The sequence below is a fragment of the Xenopus tropicalis genome, chromosome 3, assembly GCF_000004195.4.
Source record: "Xenopus tropicalis strain Nigerian chromosome 3, UCB_Xtro_10.0, whole genome shotgun sequence".
In the NCBI taxonomy this organism is placed as follows: domain Eukaryota; kingdom Metazoa; phylum Chordata; class Amphibia; order Anura; family Pipidae; genus Xenopus; species Xenopus tropicalis.
Window position 1 is genome coordinate 132,051,127 of NC_030679.2, and position 17,962 is coordinate 132,069,088.

The 17,962-nt window shown below is 44.4% G+C and overlaps 1 protein-coding gene across 1 annotated transcript in view; it reads right to left on the reverse strand.

Moving 5' to 3' along the window:
• Window positions 1-8,768, reverse strand: part of tacc1 (transforming, acidic coiled-coil containing protein 1) — a 60,726-nt gene extending 51,958 nt beyond the window's left edge. The window contains exon 1 of the mRNA XM_012959392.3: window positions 8,652-8,768. Within this exon, the coding sequence (XP_012814846.1) occupies window positions 8,652-8,722 (71 nt within the window). The 5' untranslated portion in view covers window positions 8,723-8,768. The remainder of the gene's footprint in view (window positions 1-8,651) is intronic.
• Window positions 8,769-17,962: the final 9,194 nt, after the last annotated feature.

Here is a 17,962-nt window from a genome sequence, read left to right on the forward strand (position 1 = left end):
TAAAAAGAGAAATTAATTTCTGGATGTACTTCTGATACAGCAAGATTCCCCTGTATCTGTAACTGTATTACATGGGTTACTGGGGGCTCCTAAACAAATTTTGGACCTGAAAGAGAGACGTATATCCTAATGTGGCCTCTACCTGCACAGTTAGTAGTTGCTAAGAAGAGAAACTGTTCTGATGGTCCATTCACACCCTCTAACACATCTAACTGAGACGTTTCCCTTGTGCAGTAGGTTGTTTGGTTGTCTGTAAGTGCAAATACCATACGCTCATGCTGAATAATGGAACAACGGGTTGGTTTGCTAACAGGTATTTCCCAAGGATACCACCATGTGCATCAATAAGTTGGCCGATCTGGTATGGAAACCAACCTATAGGTGGTTTTCAATGGACGTAGCTGCCCTTTACTCCTCCATCGATCACACTGTAGGTATGCATTCAATACAATATTGGTTAAGACAGGAAGGGGCTTTCCCCCCCATGCAAATAGAATTTATTCTACAGGCTGTCCATTTCCTCTTACACACTAATTATTTCCTCTTTGATAGTAAGTTTTATCTCCAGAGACGTGGGGCCGCCATGGGGGCTTCCTTTGCCCCCACTTATGCCAACCTCTTCATGGGCTGGTGGGAGCGCCTCCACGTCTTTGGAGATTCTAATCCCTATCGTGGTCAGATAATACGGTTTTACCGTTACATCGATGACTGCATAGGGGTGTGGGATGGCGATGCCTCTTCGCTACACTCCTTTGTGAGCTATTGTAATGAAGCAGTGGAGGGAATTAAATTTACTTATGAAACTGATTTGGTAGAGATTCCCTTCCTAGATGTGGTTTTTTCCACGTCTGAAGGTGCAGTAACTACTGATTTGTACCGTAAACCTATAACACGGAACACTCTTTTGCATGCCAAAAGTGGTCACCCCAGGACTTGCATTAGAGGCATCCCAGTAGGACAATTTTTGCGCCTACGGCGCATTTGTTCTTCTTGGGATGCCTTTCAAGAACAGGCTATGCTACTTTGGGATAGGTTTGCTCAGCGGGGGTATGACACGGACGTGATCAAGACGGCCTATGAAAGAGCTGTGGCCACTGATAGGATGGAATTATTATGCCCCACTGAACACAATAGGGCACATAAAAGGGGACCCAATAAGAAACTTAGGTTCTGTACTACGTATGGCCGTGGGGTTTATGACATACAGAGGAGTGTGACTAAGTATTGGGGGATATTGATGCAGGACCCGGTGTTACATAATATTCTGGATAAAACCCCCCATTTTACATTTAGGAGAGCCAGGAATTTGGCATCTTGGGTGTCTAGGAGTTTATACTCCACCAGAAAAAAGGAACAAGAATCTGCCTGGTTACGTTACAAGGGCACCTTCAAATGTGGCAGAAAGAGGTGTAAGGCTTGCGGCGCTATCTGTGTATCAAAGACCTTTACTGATACACATGGAGGACACGCATTTACTATTCCCCAATATTTTAACTGTCAATCTAAGGGTGTTATTTACCTTGCCACATGCGAGTGTGGCGCCCAGTATGTGGGAAAAACTGTCTGTAGGGCTGGGACTAGGATCCTAGAGCACCTATCAGCTATTGACAGAAATGATGCTAGATCAGCGGTAGCGAAGCATGTCATAGAGAAGCATGAGGGCAAAGGTAGAGTGACATTCCAGATTATCGATAGACCCAGGGCTAATGCCAGGGGAGGAGATATAGATAAAAGACTCTCGGAGCGTGAGGTCTATTGGATTTATCGTTTACGGACAACGGAACAATACGGGGGTCTTAATAGAGAATGGGAATTATCCTGCTACTGCTGACATTAAGCAATTAATTAAGCTATTAAGCTATGTGAATGTTTTACTGTGTAATATATATTAATTTCCACTGTTGGAACCTTGTTACATTTGGGCTGTATGTGGACACAACGGTTTGACGGTTGCTTATGTGACTTTGAGACTATGTATGTTAGGTACATTGTATAATATATGAGGTTTAAATTATATCAGGTTAATAGGATTAGTATTGCTTTGACAGTAATATGGAGTATTTACAAAGTATATTTCATGTTATTATGGACTCTCTCCTATGTGGTTTAATCATTTATGGGGGCTTCTGATGAAGTGGTGTTTTGACCACGAAACGCGTTAAGCCATGAGGTTATTTGAAGGTTGATTTTTTTGTATTAAAAACACTTTTCTTTTATTGGTCGGATGAAATATGCTAATTTTGTGAGATAGGAGTTTTGGGTTTTCATGAGCTGTATGCCAAAATCATAAATATTAAAACACTAAAAGGCTTGAACTACTTCAGTTGTGTGTGATGAATCTAAAATATATGAAGGTCTAATGTTTATCAGTACATTACAGAAAATAATGAACTTTAACACAATATGCTAATTTTTTGAGAAGGACCTGTACATCACCCCCCATTACCTTGTTACTGAAGCATAGGAACTAGTTAATGAGATTTAAATTTTATATCCCCTTGTGGTTGCACCTGTGTGATCTCACCAGCAGATGGCACTGTGTAACTCTCCTATTACTAAATCCTTATCATATGAGTGCAGCTTCAGAGTGGATAATGTTATTTAGTGCGCAAGTACATCTGCTTCTGGCGCTTGTGCTGTACGTGAGTTGTGGGAAAGCAGTGAGTTATATATTATACATTCCCTTTGATAAAAGTGAAAAAAGGAATTCCCTATTGGAGCTTTTGGGCTCAGTGAGTTAGATTAGAGTTTAGGGCTACAGTACACATGGCAAAGTCCTTGTTCCTAATACCAGTGAATGAAGAGCGCCGTATTGATACACACAGAGCAGAGGCCGGTACACTGGCTCCATGTGCGTTTAATAGGGCACTTAAACGGGAACTCCACCCAAACACAATTTAAGCAATTCTGCAATATACATTAGTTAAAAAATATGCAGCCTTTTCATGATTTTTAAAGTAATAATATGGTTTGGAACAGTTCCCTAAACCCCGCCCCCTGTTCCCCTGCTGATCTGGCTGACTACTTTGTGACTCAAATAAAATGTAACAGTAGTCGCCTGTCCTCAGCCTGCCTTCAGCCTACATCCTCCCAATCCCACAATTCCCTGCACATATGACGTAAATAAGTAAAATGACATCAGTGCAATGCATTGTGGGTTATGTAGTTCCTGCATCCTGTCTGTAAGCTGTGGAGAAGTTGTTATAATTTGTAACATTAATGTTTTAGTCCCTCCTCCCCTGCCAGGATTTCAAATGATGCAGAAAGAGAAGAACTGTTTTACAGCTGGATTTCAGCATATAAAAATGGTATTTATTCCTTCTGTTTGATGGAACAGATTACAGTGATAGGTATATTAGTGTTTTCTGTGTTGTGTGGGGCTCTTTAACACATTTTGGTTTGGAAGCCAGAGTTCCTTTTTAACACACAGTTACCTAATGGTTAATAACTCATTTTTAAGTTGTCATTTTTTTCTCTGTATAACAAGAATACAGTAAACATAAACGTGCCTCACAGATAAATGGGCAACAGATCCTGCTTGGTGTCTTATGAGATGAATTTTATCATTCTAAAACCTAGAATCTCTGCCATAAAGCAAGACAGGACTGCTGAACTATCCTTGCAAGCACTAATAATGGACTAAAACATTTGAACTGTAAATCAGATAATACCAAATGTTACATTGTGTTAATAAACTATTGCACATCTTCTGGCCCCGGGCCTTTTATTTTAGGGGCCGTATTCCCTATTAATGCCAATAAATCACAGGAAACTTCCTCCTCAGCCTTCAGCCTAACAGGCGGCGCTGGCGGCAGTCAGGAAATGTTCTCGTTAATGAGACCAACTATGTGCCATTAACTGATCTAATAACCCTCGTTATTATCCTTCCTTATTTATCCAACACCATAATAATACACAAGATATTGCTGAGAATGGTGAGTCAGTAGTGATGTCTGTATGTATATATATATATATATATATATATATAAAGCACAGCATTTCTTATTTTACTTTTAAAAATACTAAATTAATTTTGGGTGAATTTCCCCTTTATTTACCAACACATCAGCGTAAGACAAGAAGCCTCTATGCAGGAGGTTTTACAGCTAAATACTCTGGATTGAGTTGCAGATAATCCATTTTTATCAGATACAAAATAAAAGTTGGTGGAGCCTCCTATGGAGCAGTGTGGGCACACCCGGTAATTACCCGCCCGGGGGCAGCTCACCGTCCGAAATACACAGGGTGACAAACAGGTGCACATCCTGCTGAGGGTGCGGCCATAATGTGTGGCACAAAGCAAAGCCGAGCAATGTAAATAGATATGTCCAGAGCTTAGTCATTAACCCCTTCCCAAGCAGCACATTCATACACATCTAGAGAGAATATAGATAGAAAAGGCTCATTCACTGGGCTTTTAGAAAGCTACTATATTTATTAAATATTTCCATATGGTCTGGTTTTGTTAAGGATAGCTAGAATCTTAGCCATAAAGCATGGCAGAACTGCTGCAATGTGACGGAAGGGAAGGAGACTCGAATATCTGATTAGACTGTCGTTCCATAAATCTACTGTATAGTAAGCTTCTGATCATTAAAGGCCATAGGCAGTATAGGGGCCCTGTACCCCACCTGTGTGGCACCCCCAGTACATCCTGGTGCTCCCATAGAGAGATATCTAATGGCTTCTGCTTGTACCAAGACTATAGAGACAGTGGCCTAGCACCTGGCATGTAAATGGTTAATATGGAAAGGATTGTAGAAGTTGGGGCCATGTTTAGTGATTGGAGGACCAAGATGAATAAGTAGGATTTTTTTAACCTCCACCCAATGCTGTTGATATGCAGCTTTTGACATTTGCCTGTTGGTGAGTGCTGGGAGTTGTAGTTCAACAACAGCCATAGACTGGACAAAGATAACATGGAACCTTGATACAGCCTCCCCTACTGTACCGGGTGTCCCATGGACTATTTCCCTACAGCCACAGGCACAGACAAGAGGAATACATATTTTTGTACAATGCACAGCATTCTTTATAAATGGGCCCCTTTTTATCAGGAGCACGGGGTAGTGGCCCCTACTGACCCCATAAAGGCAGCTCTGGGTAACTTCCAATAGAAGTAATTGGGCCCCTGGCAAAAATGTTTGTTTTGCACATTACCCAGGGCCCTACGTTCCTTCCTGGGCCCCCAGCAGCCACTGGGTCTGCTGCACCTATTGCCCCCCCCCCCCCAGCTATATACGTGTGTGTGACAGTGAGTGAGTTATGAGATTGCTGGGAAGCAGTGAGAGCGCTGCTCATGTGCCCATGTGAATGTGCTCTCTACCTGTGGAATCTCTCAGCCTATAGACAGCTGTTTGTGCAACAACAACTCCCAGGGTGACGGAAGGCTGCACGGGAGTACTGCATGGGGCTTATCCCAACTGGAATTCCACTCACATGGCTTGTGTGGGGCGGATTTACCTCGTGTTACAAAGCTCCATTGTCACTGCTCAAGGATAGATCTTAGGTTACATTTGCCTAAAATATAACTTTATGTTTCCCTATATTGTATTCTCTGAGTATTGTATCAGCTACTTAGTGTGTAGAGATACTCGGCATCATTATACAGAGCAGCCTGGTCATTATCAGTGTATAGAGATACTCAGCATCATTATACAGAGCAGCCTGGTCATTATCAGTGTATAGAGATACTCAGCATCATTATACAGAGCAGCCCGGTCATTATCAGCGTATAGAGATACTCAGCATCATTATACAGAGCAGCCTGGTCATTATCAGTGTATAGAGATACTCAGCATCATTATACAGAGCAGCCTGGTCATTATCAGCGTATAGAGATACTCAGTATCATTATACAGAGCAGCCTGGTCATTATCAGTGTATAGAGATACTCAGCATCATTATACAGAGCAGCCTGGCCATTATCAGTGTATAGAGATACTCAGCATCATTATACAGAGCAGCCTGGCCATTATCAGTGTATAGAGATACTCAGCATCATTATACAGAGCAACCCGGTCATTATCAGCGTATAGAGATACTCAACATCATTATACAGAGCAGCCTGGTCATTATCAGCGTATAGAGATACTCAGCATCATTATACAGAGCAGCCCGGTCATTATCAGTGTATAGAGATACTCAGCATCATTATACAGAGCAGCCTGGTCATTATCAGTGTATAGAGATACTCAGCATCATTATACAGAGCAGCCTGGTCATTACCAGTGTATAGAGATACTCAGCATCATTATACAGAGCAGCCTGGTCATTATCAGTGTATAGAGATACTCAGCATCATTATACAGAGCAGCCTGGTCATTACCAGTGTATAGAGATACTCGGCATCATTATACAGAGCAGCCTGGGCATTATCAGTGTATAGAGATACTCGGCACCATTATACAGAGCAGCCTGGTCATTATCAGTGTATAGAGATACTCAGCATCATTATACAGAGCAGCCTGGTCATTATCAGTGTATAGAGATACTCGGCATAATTATACAGAGCAGCCTGGTCATTATCAGTGTATAGAGATACTCAGCATCATTATACAGAGCAGCCTGGTCATTATCAGCGTATAGAGATACTCGGCATAATTATACAGAGCAGCCTGGTCATTATCAGTGTATAGAGATACTCAGCATCATTATACAGAGCAGCCTGGTCATTATCAGTGTATAGAGATACTCAGCATCATTATACAGAGCAGCCTGGCCATTATCAGTGTATAGAGATACTCAGCATCATTATACAGAGCAGCCTGTCCATTATCAGTGTATAGAGATACTCAGCATCATTATACAGAGCAACCCGGTCATTATCAGCGTATAGAGATACTCAACATCATTATACAGAGCAGCCTGGTCATTATCAGCGTATAGAGATACTCAGCATCATTATACAGAGCAGCCCGGTCATTATCAGTGTATAGAGATACTCAGCATCATTATACAGAGCAGCCTGGTCATTATCAGTGTATAGAGATACTCAGCATCATTATACAGAGCAGCCTGGTCATTACCAGTGTATAGAGATACTCAGCATCATTATACAGAGCAGCCTGGTCATTATCAGTGTATAGAGATACTCAGCATCATTATACAGAGCAGCCTGGTCATTACCAGTGTATAGAGATACTCGGCATCATTATACAGAGCAGCCTGGGCATTATCAGTGTATAGAGATACTCGGCACCATTATACAGAGCAGCCTGGTCATTATCAGTGTATAGAGATACTCAGCATCATTATACAGAGCAGCCTGGTCATTATCAGTGTATAGAGATACTCGGCATAATTATACAGAGCAGCCTGGTCATTATCAGTGTATAGAGATACTCAGCATCATTATACAGAGCAGCCTGGTCATTATCAGTGTATAGAGATACTCGGCATAATTATACAGAGCAGCCTGGTCATTATCAGTGTATAGAGATACTCAGCATCATTATACAGAGCAGCCCGGTCATTATCAGTGTATAGAGATACTCGGCATAATTATACAGAGCAGCCTGGTCATTATCAGCGTATAGAGATACTCAGCATCATTATACAGAGCAGCCTGGTCATTATCAGTGTATAGAGATACTCGGCATAATTATACAGAGCAGCCTGGTCATTATCAGTGTATAGAGATACTCAGCATCATTATACAGAGCAGCCTGGTCATTATCAGTGTATAGAGATACTCGGCATAATTATACAGAGCAGCCTGGTCATTATCAGCGTATAGAGATACTCGGCATAATTATACAGAGCAGCCTGGTCATTATCAGTGTATAGAGATACTCAGCATCATTATACAGAGCAGCCTGGTCATTATCAGTGTATAGAGATACTCAGCATCATTATACAGAGCAGCCTGGTCATTACCAGTGTATAGAGATACTCAGCATCATTATACAGAGCAGCCTGGTCATTATCAGTGTATAGAGATACTCAGCATCATTATACAGAGCAGCCTGGTCATTACCAGTGTATAGAGATACTCGGCATAATTATACAGATCAGCCTGGGCATTATCAGTGTATAGAGATACTCGGCACCATTATACAGAGCAGCCTGGTCATTATCAGTGTATAGAGATACTCAGTATCATTATACAGAGCAGCCTGGTCATTATCAGTGTATAGAGATACTCAGCATCATTATACAGAGCAGCCTGGTCATTATCAGCGTATAGAGATACTCAGCATCATTATACAGAGCAGCCTGGTCATTATCAGCGTATAGAGATACTCAGCATCATTATACAGAGCAGCCTGGTCATTATCAGCGTATAGAGATACTCAGCATCATTATACAGAGCAGCCTGGTAATTATCAGCGTATAGAGATACTCATCATCATTATACAGAGCAGCCCAGTCATTATCAGTGTATAGAGATACTCAGCATCATTATACAGAGCAGTCTGATTATATAGAGTACAAAACAAAGTTGGATCTGCAAGTCTATATCAATGCAATGTATATGCCAGGCTGGGCTACACAGTGGAGTCAAGCTGACCTGTGAGTATGAGTATACAGTATATGAGTACTGAGTATGTTCCAGAGTTGCTGGACTGTTAGAGAAGTGGCAGGATACAGAACAGCCTGTGTGTATAGGAAGGCAGAGGTGCTGGGGCACACTGGGAGCTGCTACTCACCCACTGCAGGACTTCTTTAGCTGAGATTTCTCTGCGCTGCTTTTCCTCCTTTGGGAAAACGTTGCCCCCATGTTAGTGTGAGAGGGAGCCCGGAGCGCCCTTGCCCTATCCCCTGGGGCTTGCCTCTGGGAGCTGCAGCAGGGAAGGCTGCATTGCAGGGAGTGTGAGGAGACACTGCCAAGTGCTGAGCCAATCACACGGCTCCCCTGCCCTAACCTGCCTGCTTAACCCCTGCAGCACTCACTCAGCCTCTATGTAGGTGCCTGATACTCATGCACTGTGCCTAGTACTCACTGCCCACTCACCCACAATGCACTGCAGCCATTCATGCTCATTTACTGCCTTTCAGAGAGACCAATAACAAACAGAGCTCACTGATAGGGCACTCTGTCATACCCTACATTCATCTCTTTTCCACTTATGTTTGTAGTAAATTGGCACTACCCACCCTGTCCTACAATAAGTTACTTTGCTTACTTTTCTCTATTGCCCTTACCAACCCTGGAATTCAGGGGTTACCAACCTGCAGCCCTCCAGCTGTTGCTGATCCAAAGCTCTGAGAATTGCTGGTTAGCTGAAGGTTTTTAGGATGCTGGGAAATGTAGTTGAACCATAACTGATACTCCAATATGGCTTTCCTTTGTATAGCTAGCCCATGTACCCTTGTACATACTTGTCCAAGTTTATTAATAGCAATCAGTAGGGTAAGTAAATGACTTTTTTGCCATACATGTGGAAGAACAGTGTTTCAGTTGGTCAGGGGACACCCGAAATTGGCTGCTTGGTTCCAATGCAATATTATTATCTAGGGCAGCATGTTCATTATACACAGGAATCTGTTATGCGCCTCCAATACGTGACCCATAACAACAAACAGTAATTTGACTTTAGAAGAGCGAATGGCTCCTGTTGCAGCTTGTCTCTGTTGACTCTTCCATTGCTCATGTCAGCTCTGCACTGGATATATATATAATGTGTAATATGCAGTCATTACCTTGTGCTCAGCCAATATACAGTAACTTCTCACTGGGAATGTGGTGGATAGTGATGGGCGAAACATTTCGCCAGGCATGGATTTGCGGCAAATTTCCACAGCCCCCCATTGGCAAATTTTTTTGCGAAACGGATAAAAAATTTGCAGTGGAAAAATTCGCTGCACGTCCAAAAATTGTTGCCCACATCCAAAAATTGTCGCCCATGTCAAAAGAATTGTTGCACGTCAAAAGAAATATCGCGGGCGTCAAAAAAATTGTCGCGGGTGTCAAAACAATTGTCGCAGGCGGAAACAAGAATTGCCGCACATCACAAAAATTGTCGCACATCACAAGAATTGTCGCACATCACAAGAATTGTCGTGGGTGAGATTTTTTGTTTTGACGCGCAACATTTTCGCCGTTTTGTGAATTTTTCGTCAAAAGTGAAACAGGACAGATTCACTCATCACTGGTGGTGAAGGCAAAATATTAGTAATGGTCATGGATTGCTTCTCTGTGTGAATGAGTGGAACTGGTACCCAGTAGCAAAGCTGATATCAGCTGCGACTGAGAAATAATACCAGGAAAGAGGTGTTACTAATCCTGGCCTGTTCTGCACTAGGTATCTGTGAGTTTTATGTATAACCCCTCTACCTTTGTTGTATACGTTTTCAATTCAAGACCCCATTGGAGGACCAAGCTTTGGCCAGGACCCCCTTAGCTTAGCACAATGTTGCAGATACAGGACAATATTGGCCCTAAGAATATCTAGAACAGCAAATAAGTATTGGCCCAATGTCAGGGACCTGTTGGGGGATTATTAGTAATGTTTTAAATACTACAATAGTTACGTGTTAATACAAATTGTTTGAGGGTTAGGGAAAAAGGAAGTGAGGGGAGAGGTCAGTTGGGTGACAGATAGGGAGGAGCGAGGGATAGTTAGGGAAGAAATTGTGTGAATAAAAAGCAAGATCTTGGTTAAGACCAACAGCCTTCCATATATCTTATTGAATTTTCCCCTTACTGGCTTTCAGGCTGAGCCCTTCTGACACTTCTCCAGCTCCTACCCAGGTAGGCCTGCCCCACAGTTTGGGGACCATGTGCTCCACATGTTCAAATTTAGTCTCACTGCCGGCACCGAAAAATACAACTTATAAAAGAGGGTCCTCTCATGAGTAGGAAAAGGAGAAGGGGTATAAGCCACAAGGTATGTGCAAGGAATCAGCAAAGTGAGAAGTATGGCATTGAACAACACATGGCTAGATGAGCTTCTCTATACAAATGTGTTTTAAAAGATCATTCAAAACGTGGGAGGGAATTCGAGACAAGGGCTGAAGCCTTAGCCAAGTCTTGATCATATGTGAAGGGTTAATGAGTGATGAGTTGAGGAGTAAAGGTACTCTATGTTCTGTCACAGCCCAAACATTCAAATTATCTCACTCCCCCCCCAAAGAATTACCATGAAGTGGATACTCAACCAAGTCCTTGAACTTGGCCAAACAAAAAGAAGTTTCCAGCTGAAATATAATAGCCTTCAAGGTACCAAAAATACTCAGAAAGTGACCCCACACTCTACATATAGTGGACAATATGGCCCACTAAGTAGAATTTTGCTAAAATGGACATGTTGGATTTGAGGGATGACCAAATAGTGCATATTCTCACTTTCCCTCCCGCACAACACTCAGCGCTCATATAAAGTTTATGCCTTCCAACGAACTAATGACCAATGTAGAAAAAATGGATTTTTAACTACTTTTAAACACACATATACTCCCTTATTGTATAATAATAATTGTAATATAACCTATGCATTTGCCTAAACATGAATTCTCAGAAATAGCAATACCTCATTCTGCCCATACAGCACCTTTCAGCTATGTCACATCTGGCCAAGGTAGTTATAGGAGAACTATACCCCCAGAATGAATACTTGACCAACAGACAGTTTATATTATGTTAAGTGACCTATTAAAGAATCTCTCCAAACTGGAATATATATATCAGTAAATATTGCCCTTTTGCATCCTTTCCCTTGAGCCGCCATTTAGTGATGGGCTGTGTGCTCCCTCAGAGATCAGCTGACAGGAAATAATGCAACTCTAACTGTAACAGGAAGTAGTGTGGGAGTAAAAGGCAGAACTCTGTCCATTCATTGGCTGATGGGGCCTAGCATGTATGTGTGCATTGGCTTGTTTGTGTGCACTGTGAATCCTATGATCCCAGGGGTGGCCCTTAATTCTTAAAATGGCAGTTTAGGCAATTTAGGATTACCCAATGGCACATACTAATAAAAAAGTATATTTTTATGAAAATGGTTTATTTAGATGAAGCAGAGTTTTATATATGAGCTGTTTATTCAATATATGTTATATGTGTATAGAGACCTACATTGTTTTGGGGTGTAGTTTTCCTTTAAGGTGGCATCAATGCTCTGTTCATGAAATGGGATTTTCCGGCTGACTGAACATTACAGCTCCCTTCAGGTGAAGGTCTTTTACTGCATATTACAATCGATATTGCAGGTTATGATATTATCAGTATTTATGTTCTATAAAAGAATCTGACTGAAAGCATTTCCATGTCTTTGGGAGCTTATTGGGATTCTTATCATTTGGGTTGGGAGCCAAAACTGGGGCTCAGTCCTGTTTATGGGGGTGATTAATAATCCCTTTTTATAACGATAGATCTCTTCCCACAATGGAAAATAGTAATAGTAATAAAAAAAGGGGGCAAGAAGATACACTAAGGGGTCATTTATTAAATGCAGGGTGCAAAGTGCAATAACAGGCCCTGCCCTGCACGGAATTGCCACAGGTCTCTGCCCTTCTCTGCTTACCCCATGAATACAGTGTATGTATGTATGTATAACTTTATTTATAAAGCGCCACAAAGGTACGCAGCGCTGTACAATCTTACAATATACACAATTACACACAGGGAGGACAAGTGTTATAATAAATACAATAAATATATATAAATGCACAGGGAGTAAGTGCCACAGTAGGAAGGAGCCCCCCCCCCCCCCCGTAGAACTTACAATCTAAGTACAGTGTTGTGTTCCTGAGGGGTGTGTGGGGGAGGTATGTGGGGTATAAGGGGTGGGGGGCAACTACCTTCCCGACCCCCTGCACTACTGCAGAATGCAGCCCACCAGTTTGGGCACATCTGCTATAATGAGATATAGGGCAGATCTGTAAAGAAATGGAAGTTACAAAGCAATAACAGGCGTAATGTTTGGGGCAGGGATAGAAACTGACAGCAGATGTTTGCTTTCAAACAGTAAATCAGCCAGCTGGTTGCTATGGGTTACTAGAACCTGTGCAAACATTCCACCCATTATTATTATTATATTCCCCCTGTCATTTAGCTTTTCAGCACAACCCAGCTGAATCCACGGATCACAGAATGATGACCTTGTCCTTTGTGGAACATAGTGTTAACCGGCAGATATACCAACATCTCGTTTTTTTCTCTCTGCTGGAATTTAAGTGCAAATGGAGGTTCTTAAAAAAAATCTGTTCAAGCTTGTTTTAAAATTGGTGCTCTTGATAAATTAGTGTATTTTATAAAATATGTTTGCCTCTCTCCAGCCTGAAATTTCAAGTGGCATCTACACCATAGAGCAGCATTCTTGCAAGGCTAGATTTACTAATTTTTTTTTTACCCAGACATGTTGACTCTCCTAAGGGTGAAGACACACAGAGCTACTAGTAGCAGCTACTTTTTCCCTTGTCGCAGGCGACTAATCTCCCTAAAATGCCATCCCACCGGCTAGAATGTAAATCGCCGGTGGGATGGAATACACGGTGCCACAATTTGCCAAACTTCGACAAATCGTGACGCCACGTATACCATCCCACCAGCGAATTACATTCTAGCCGGTGGGATGGCATTTCGGGGAGATTAGTCGCCCGCGACAAGGGAGATTTGTCGTGCTGCGACTAATATCGCAGTGTGTCACAGCCCTAAGCGTGAAGACACACAGAGCTACTAGTAGCAGCTACTTGTCGTGGCTACTAAAATAGACAATGCTGATCATTTACTGATAATTGTCTCTACGTGTGTTTTAGCAGAGGTAATTCTCACTATTGTCTATGGCAGGGTATTTTCTGGCATTTAGTAGCATTTAAAAAGTAGCTGCTACTGGTTGCTCCGTGTGTTTTCACCCTAAATATTTTGAAAGCTACACAGATCTGGCTCCCACTCTCCTAGTCACCCAGAGTGGGTGTTCAGGCTCCCATTTTCTGTGACTTGGATCTAAATTTACTTTGGAGTCATTGCTGAGGGCCCTGTGGACTCTCCCTAATTTGCCTTCAGTGAAGGCAGCAATAGCCAGGTCTGTAAAATAATCTGAAAGACTGGCCATGTATTCTATGCAGAGCATTATCCAGAATGTCTTTTGTCTCAGGACTCTGCCTAGAGATACAGAGTGACTTTGTTTTAGTGGAAAATAATAAGGGAGATCAGATTATATATTTTAACATCTAAATAAAGGACATTGCCCCCAGGGAAGGGCACCACCCAGTGTTCCATTTTTATGTGATGGACCATTGAGTGTGAAGATGTTTGTCAGAAGAAGGATAACAATAAGGGATCCTCTGCACTCACCCATTATTATAACAATAATTAATAAATCTACTGCTTCATTATATATATGTTTTATACAGTTTTACCTGCACTTGCTTTCAAGGTTAAACCCCCAAATGGTTGCACTTTTATTGCCCCCCCTGGGATCACCTATAGCTGGGAAGGGTGGGAGCTACAACATGGAGCTGGCCGCTGCTTCTTTTGTTAAATGTGTAGGGGTTTGCTAAAAAGGGCCCCTCAGGATGTATACCCCTAGGATAGGCCCCTGGGAGGGTAATGGTTAAGGTACAATGGGTATAGCCTGGTACATCTATAGTTAATGGGGAGGACCCCTGTAGTTCGGGTTATGGCCACAGGGTGGTGCATAGGCCCATATAAGGGAAACAGCCATGTGCTGGGGGCCATCTTAAGTTGGGAGCCTCTCAAGAGAGGAGCTCCCCTGTGAGTTAGTTAGTAGCATTCTGTAAGAGGACACTTTAGGAGTGTCATGTAGACAGCATGTAGGTAAGAATGGGCCGCTCTGCCCCTCCAGGAGTGTAGAGGATTAAGATCCTGCCAGCATTACATCAGCTGGAAGTTAGGGTACACAAGTGTGTAGGTAAGGGAGAAATAGTCTCCAAGAGAAAGTAGGATCCTGCTAAAGAGTAGGTCAGGTGTAGTACCGGGGGTGAGTCTCTGTGGAGAGTTTGCTTGACGTGTGGTACCGGGGAGAGCCCTAAGATAGGGTCTCCTGGCGCGTAGTACCGGAGGAACCTCCTAGAGGAGATCATTCTGGCGTGAGTACCCTGGGTACCTTTGAGCTAGGGCCTTGTGCTATGATGTAATTGGTGGATGTACCCTGACTGTCTGAGAATACACTCCTGGAGAGGTCTGCCCAATAAAGCTCAATCTGTTCAATTGCAATCTGCTGTATTCCGTGTGTGTGTACCCAGGACCACTACAACTGGTAAGGAGTTACTCCAGGGAGGGGCAAATCAGCCTGCAGCCAGTGGATCCTATTGAGGGGTTAATACACTACATCAGTTCCCAGGGTGGGAGTTGTAGTTCTCCCATAGCAGAGCCCTGGGTGGAGGCACGCCATTATTAAAGAATTCCCTGCTTCCCCCATAGTAAGCGGGGCTCAGGACTCCTGGAAGCGCCAACCAGTGAAATATCAGCAGGTAGTGCCACAACGTTTAATAAGTGGGCTACATTTGGAGGCACTGCTGAGATAAAGAGCAGGAACCGTTTGGTAGACCAGGCCCTAAAGCATCTGAGGCCTAGTGGAGTTGTACAGCCTATCCTCCGTGCGGGCTAAATTTGGGCCACCCTACCCGTATCCCTGTCAAAGGGTTTGGCGCGAATCGGAGCCCCACGAGGCTGCCAGCCAATAGGACGGTGAGGGGGTGGGCGCCAACCAAAGCCACGAGGTCTGAGGTGACGTCAGAGTGACCCTCCCCGACATCGCCACCTGAGACGCGCAGCCCAATGAGAGACCAAGAAAAGTGCGCCAAGCAATAGAGGAGTGGCCTTGTGAATGACGTCACGGGGGCCATTTTGAAAGGAGAGTCAACTGTGAGAGCGCATTCACCTCGCAGCTCCTGAGAGACTAGACGTTACCGCTGCCATGTCTTTGAGATCGGGGAGTGATGGGGCCAGCTTAACCTCTCTACCGGAAAGGCCAGAGAACGGCATATCTTATGACGCAGGCTTGCGTTACATCTGGCTGGGCTCCTTCGCCGAGAAGACCACCTCAAAGGGGGACTCGCTCATGGTGCCGCTATGCGGTGAGTGTGGGGCAGAAGCGTATGTAGCCCTTAACCAGCCCATGGGGCGCTGCGTCCAGTGCGGACATAAGTGTTGGATGGGGCCCCTGAAGGACGAGGCGCGGAGCCATGGCCCTAGTGCGACTATGGCATTAATAGTCAAGCTAAACGCTGGAAAGCTGGACTCTGGCAGCGGTGGTAGATACACAGGGGGCAGCGATATCACCTCCGGAGGGGGGTCACCAGCCAGGTGCCCATGGAAGGCGGAAACATCAGTGCCTGCAGCCCCAGGGAGCGTGAGTATTGCTCAGCCACCCAGGGTGAGTGACACACCCGCAATTGGGGAGAGAGAGAGTGAGCTCCCCGCCATTTTGCCCACCGGCCCCAGTACCATCCCAGACCCGGGCATTGTCACCGTAGAGCCCCAAGGGGTGCACACATGTTTGGAGGAGGCAGAGTCACATCCTACTCCCGCCAGTGATGAGGAGGAGGTATTAGAGCTTGAAACCCCCCCATCATTTAGAGAGGCCCTCAAACAGAAAAGTGAGGCCCCTGTAGAGGCCACCGGGGCAGCCGGCACATCCAACCCAGGTTGGGGTGAAGCTGATGAGGCTGAGGATGAGGATGCTTATAGCCCCCAGCTATTTAAACTGCCAGATAGCTTCCTCGCTCCCAGGAAAATCTCACGGGAGGAGGAGAAGGACTTCTGGGTCCTGCCCGGCCGGGGGGACCCCGACATCTTTTGCAGAGTGTCCCGTATTCAGCGGGTCATGAATTTCAAAATCTACAAATTGTGGGGGTACTATATGCCCTACGCCCCGTTGTGGGTGTATGATAAGATGGAGGCCCTTGTAGATGATTGGGTGGTGGCAGAGATAGCTACTAAAGAGAAAAGAGCTGGGAAATGCCTGCACCATGCTGACCCCGTGAGGAAGATGGCTGCTTGGAAATTTATCAGGGCCCTGGAAAAGGAGTGGTGGTGGGGCCGCACTGTCCTGCGCCATACAGTGTATAGTTGCGGGCGGAAAAACCCAGAGCCGCGCTATTTTAGCACTGAGGTGACCCTACCCAACGGGGTGCTAGCGGAGAAGCCCCATCCCAGCTATTATGCGTCTTATGTTGATGTCCAAATGCGCTTCACCTATATGGTGTGAGTGTCCTCAGGGGACTGATTCAACTCCCAGGAGGGAGCTTCAGTTAAAGGGGCAGGCACCTGCTGTTGTGGTGTTCCCTTAGGGGGATTGCTCATCCGAGAAGGAACTGTGGGTAAAGGATGAAGTCCAAGCCGCAGCCAACCGGCTGGTTGGGGAGCAAGAAGTGCCCCGGTGTTATCCCAGGAGGGATCCAGCTTTTGAGTTGACCCAGGAGGGTCCTGTTAGTCCAAAGGGACTGATCTAATTGCCCACCCGTTGGTGGAGGAGAGCCCAAGGTGGGACCACCTTGGGACAAAGGACTCCCTCAAGGAGGAGGGGGGTTCCGGATTTGATTGCTGTTTAATAAAAATCTTTCAGTTTAAGGGCAATCGGTTGTTCTCGCATTTTTGAACTGTGTGGAATTTCTCAAGGGACAGAGACTCTTGTGTGGGACTTTTCGCATGGCGGGTGGGACATGTTTTATGTGCCTGACCTTTCTTTTCCAGGTATACCATTGTACCCATGACAGAGCCCAGGTGGGACTGTTGAAGAGTGATGTTAACCCGATGGTAAAAGTATAAGTATTGTGTTTATTTTGTGTCAGCCAGGAGGTGACAATTTTCTTGCAGGGGGAGAATGTAGGGGTTTGCTAAAAAGGGCCCCTCAGGATGTATACCCCTAGGATAGGCCCCTGGGAGGGTAATGGTTAAGGTACAATGGGTATAGCCTGGTACATCTATAGTTAATGGGGAGGACCCCTGTAGTTCGGGTTATGGCCACAGGGTGGTGCATAGGCCCATATAAGGGAAACAGCCATGTGCTGGGGGCCATCTTAAGTTGGGAGCCTCTCAAGAGAGGAGCTCCCCTGT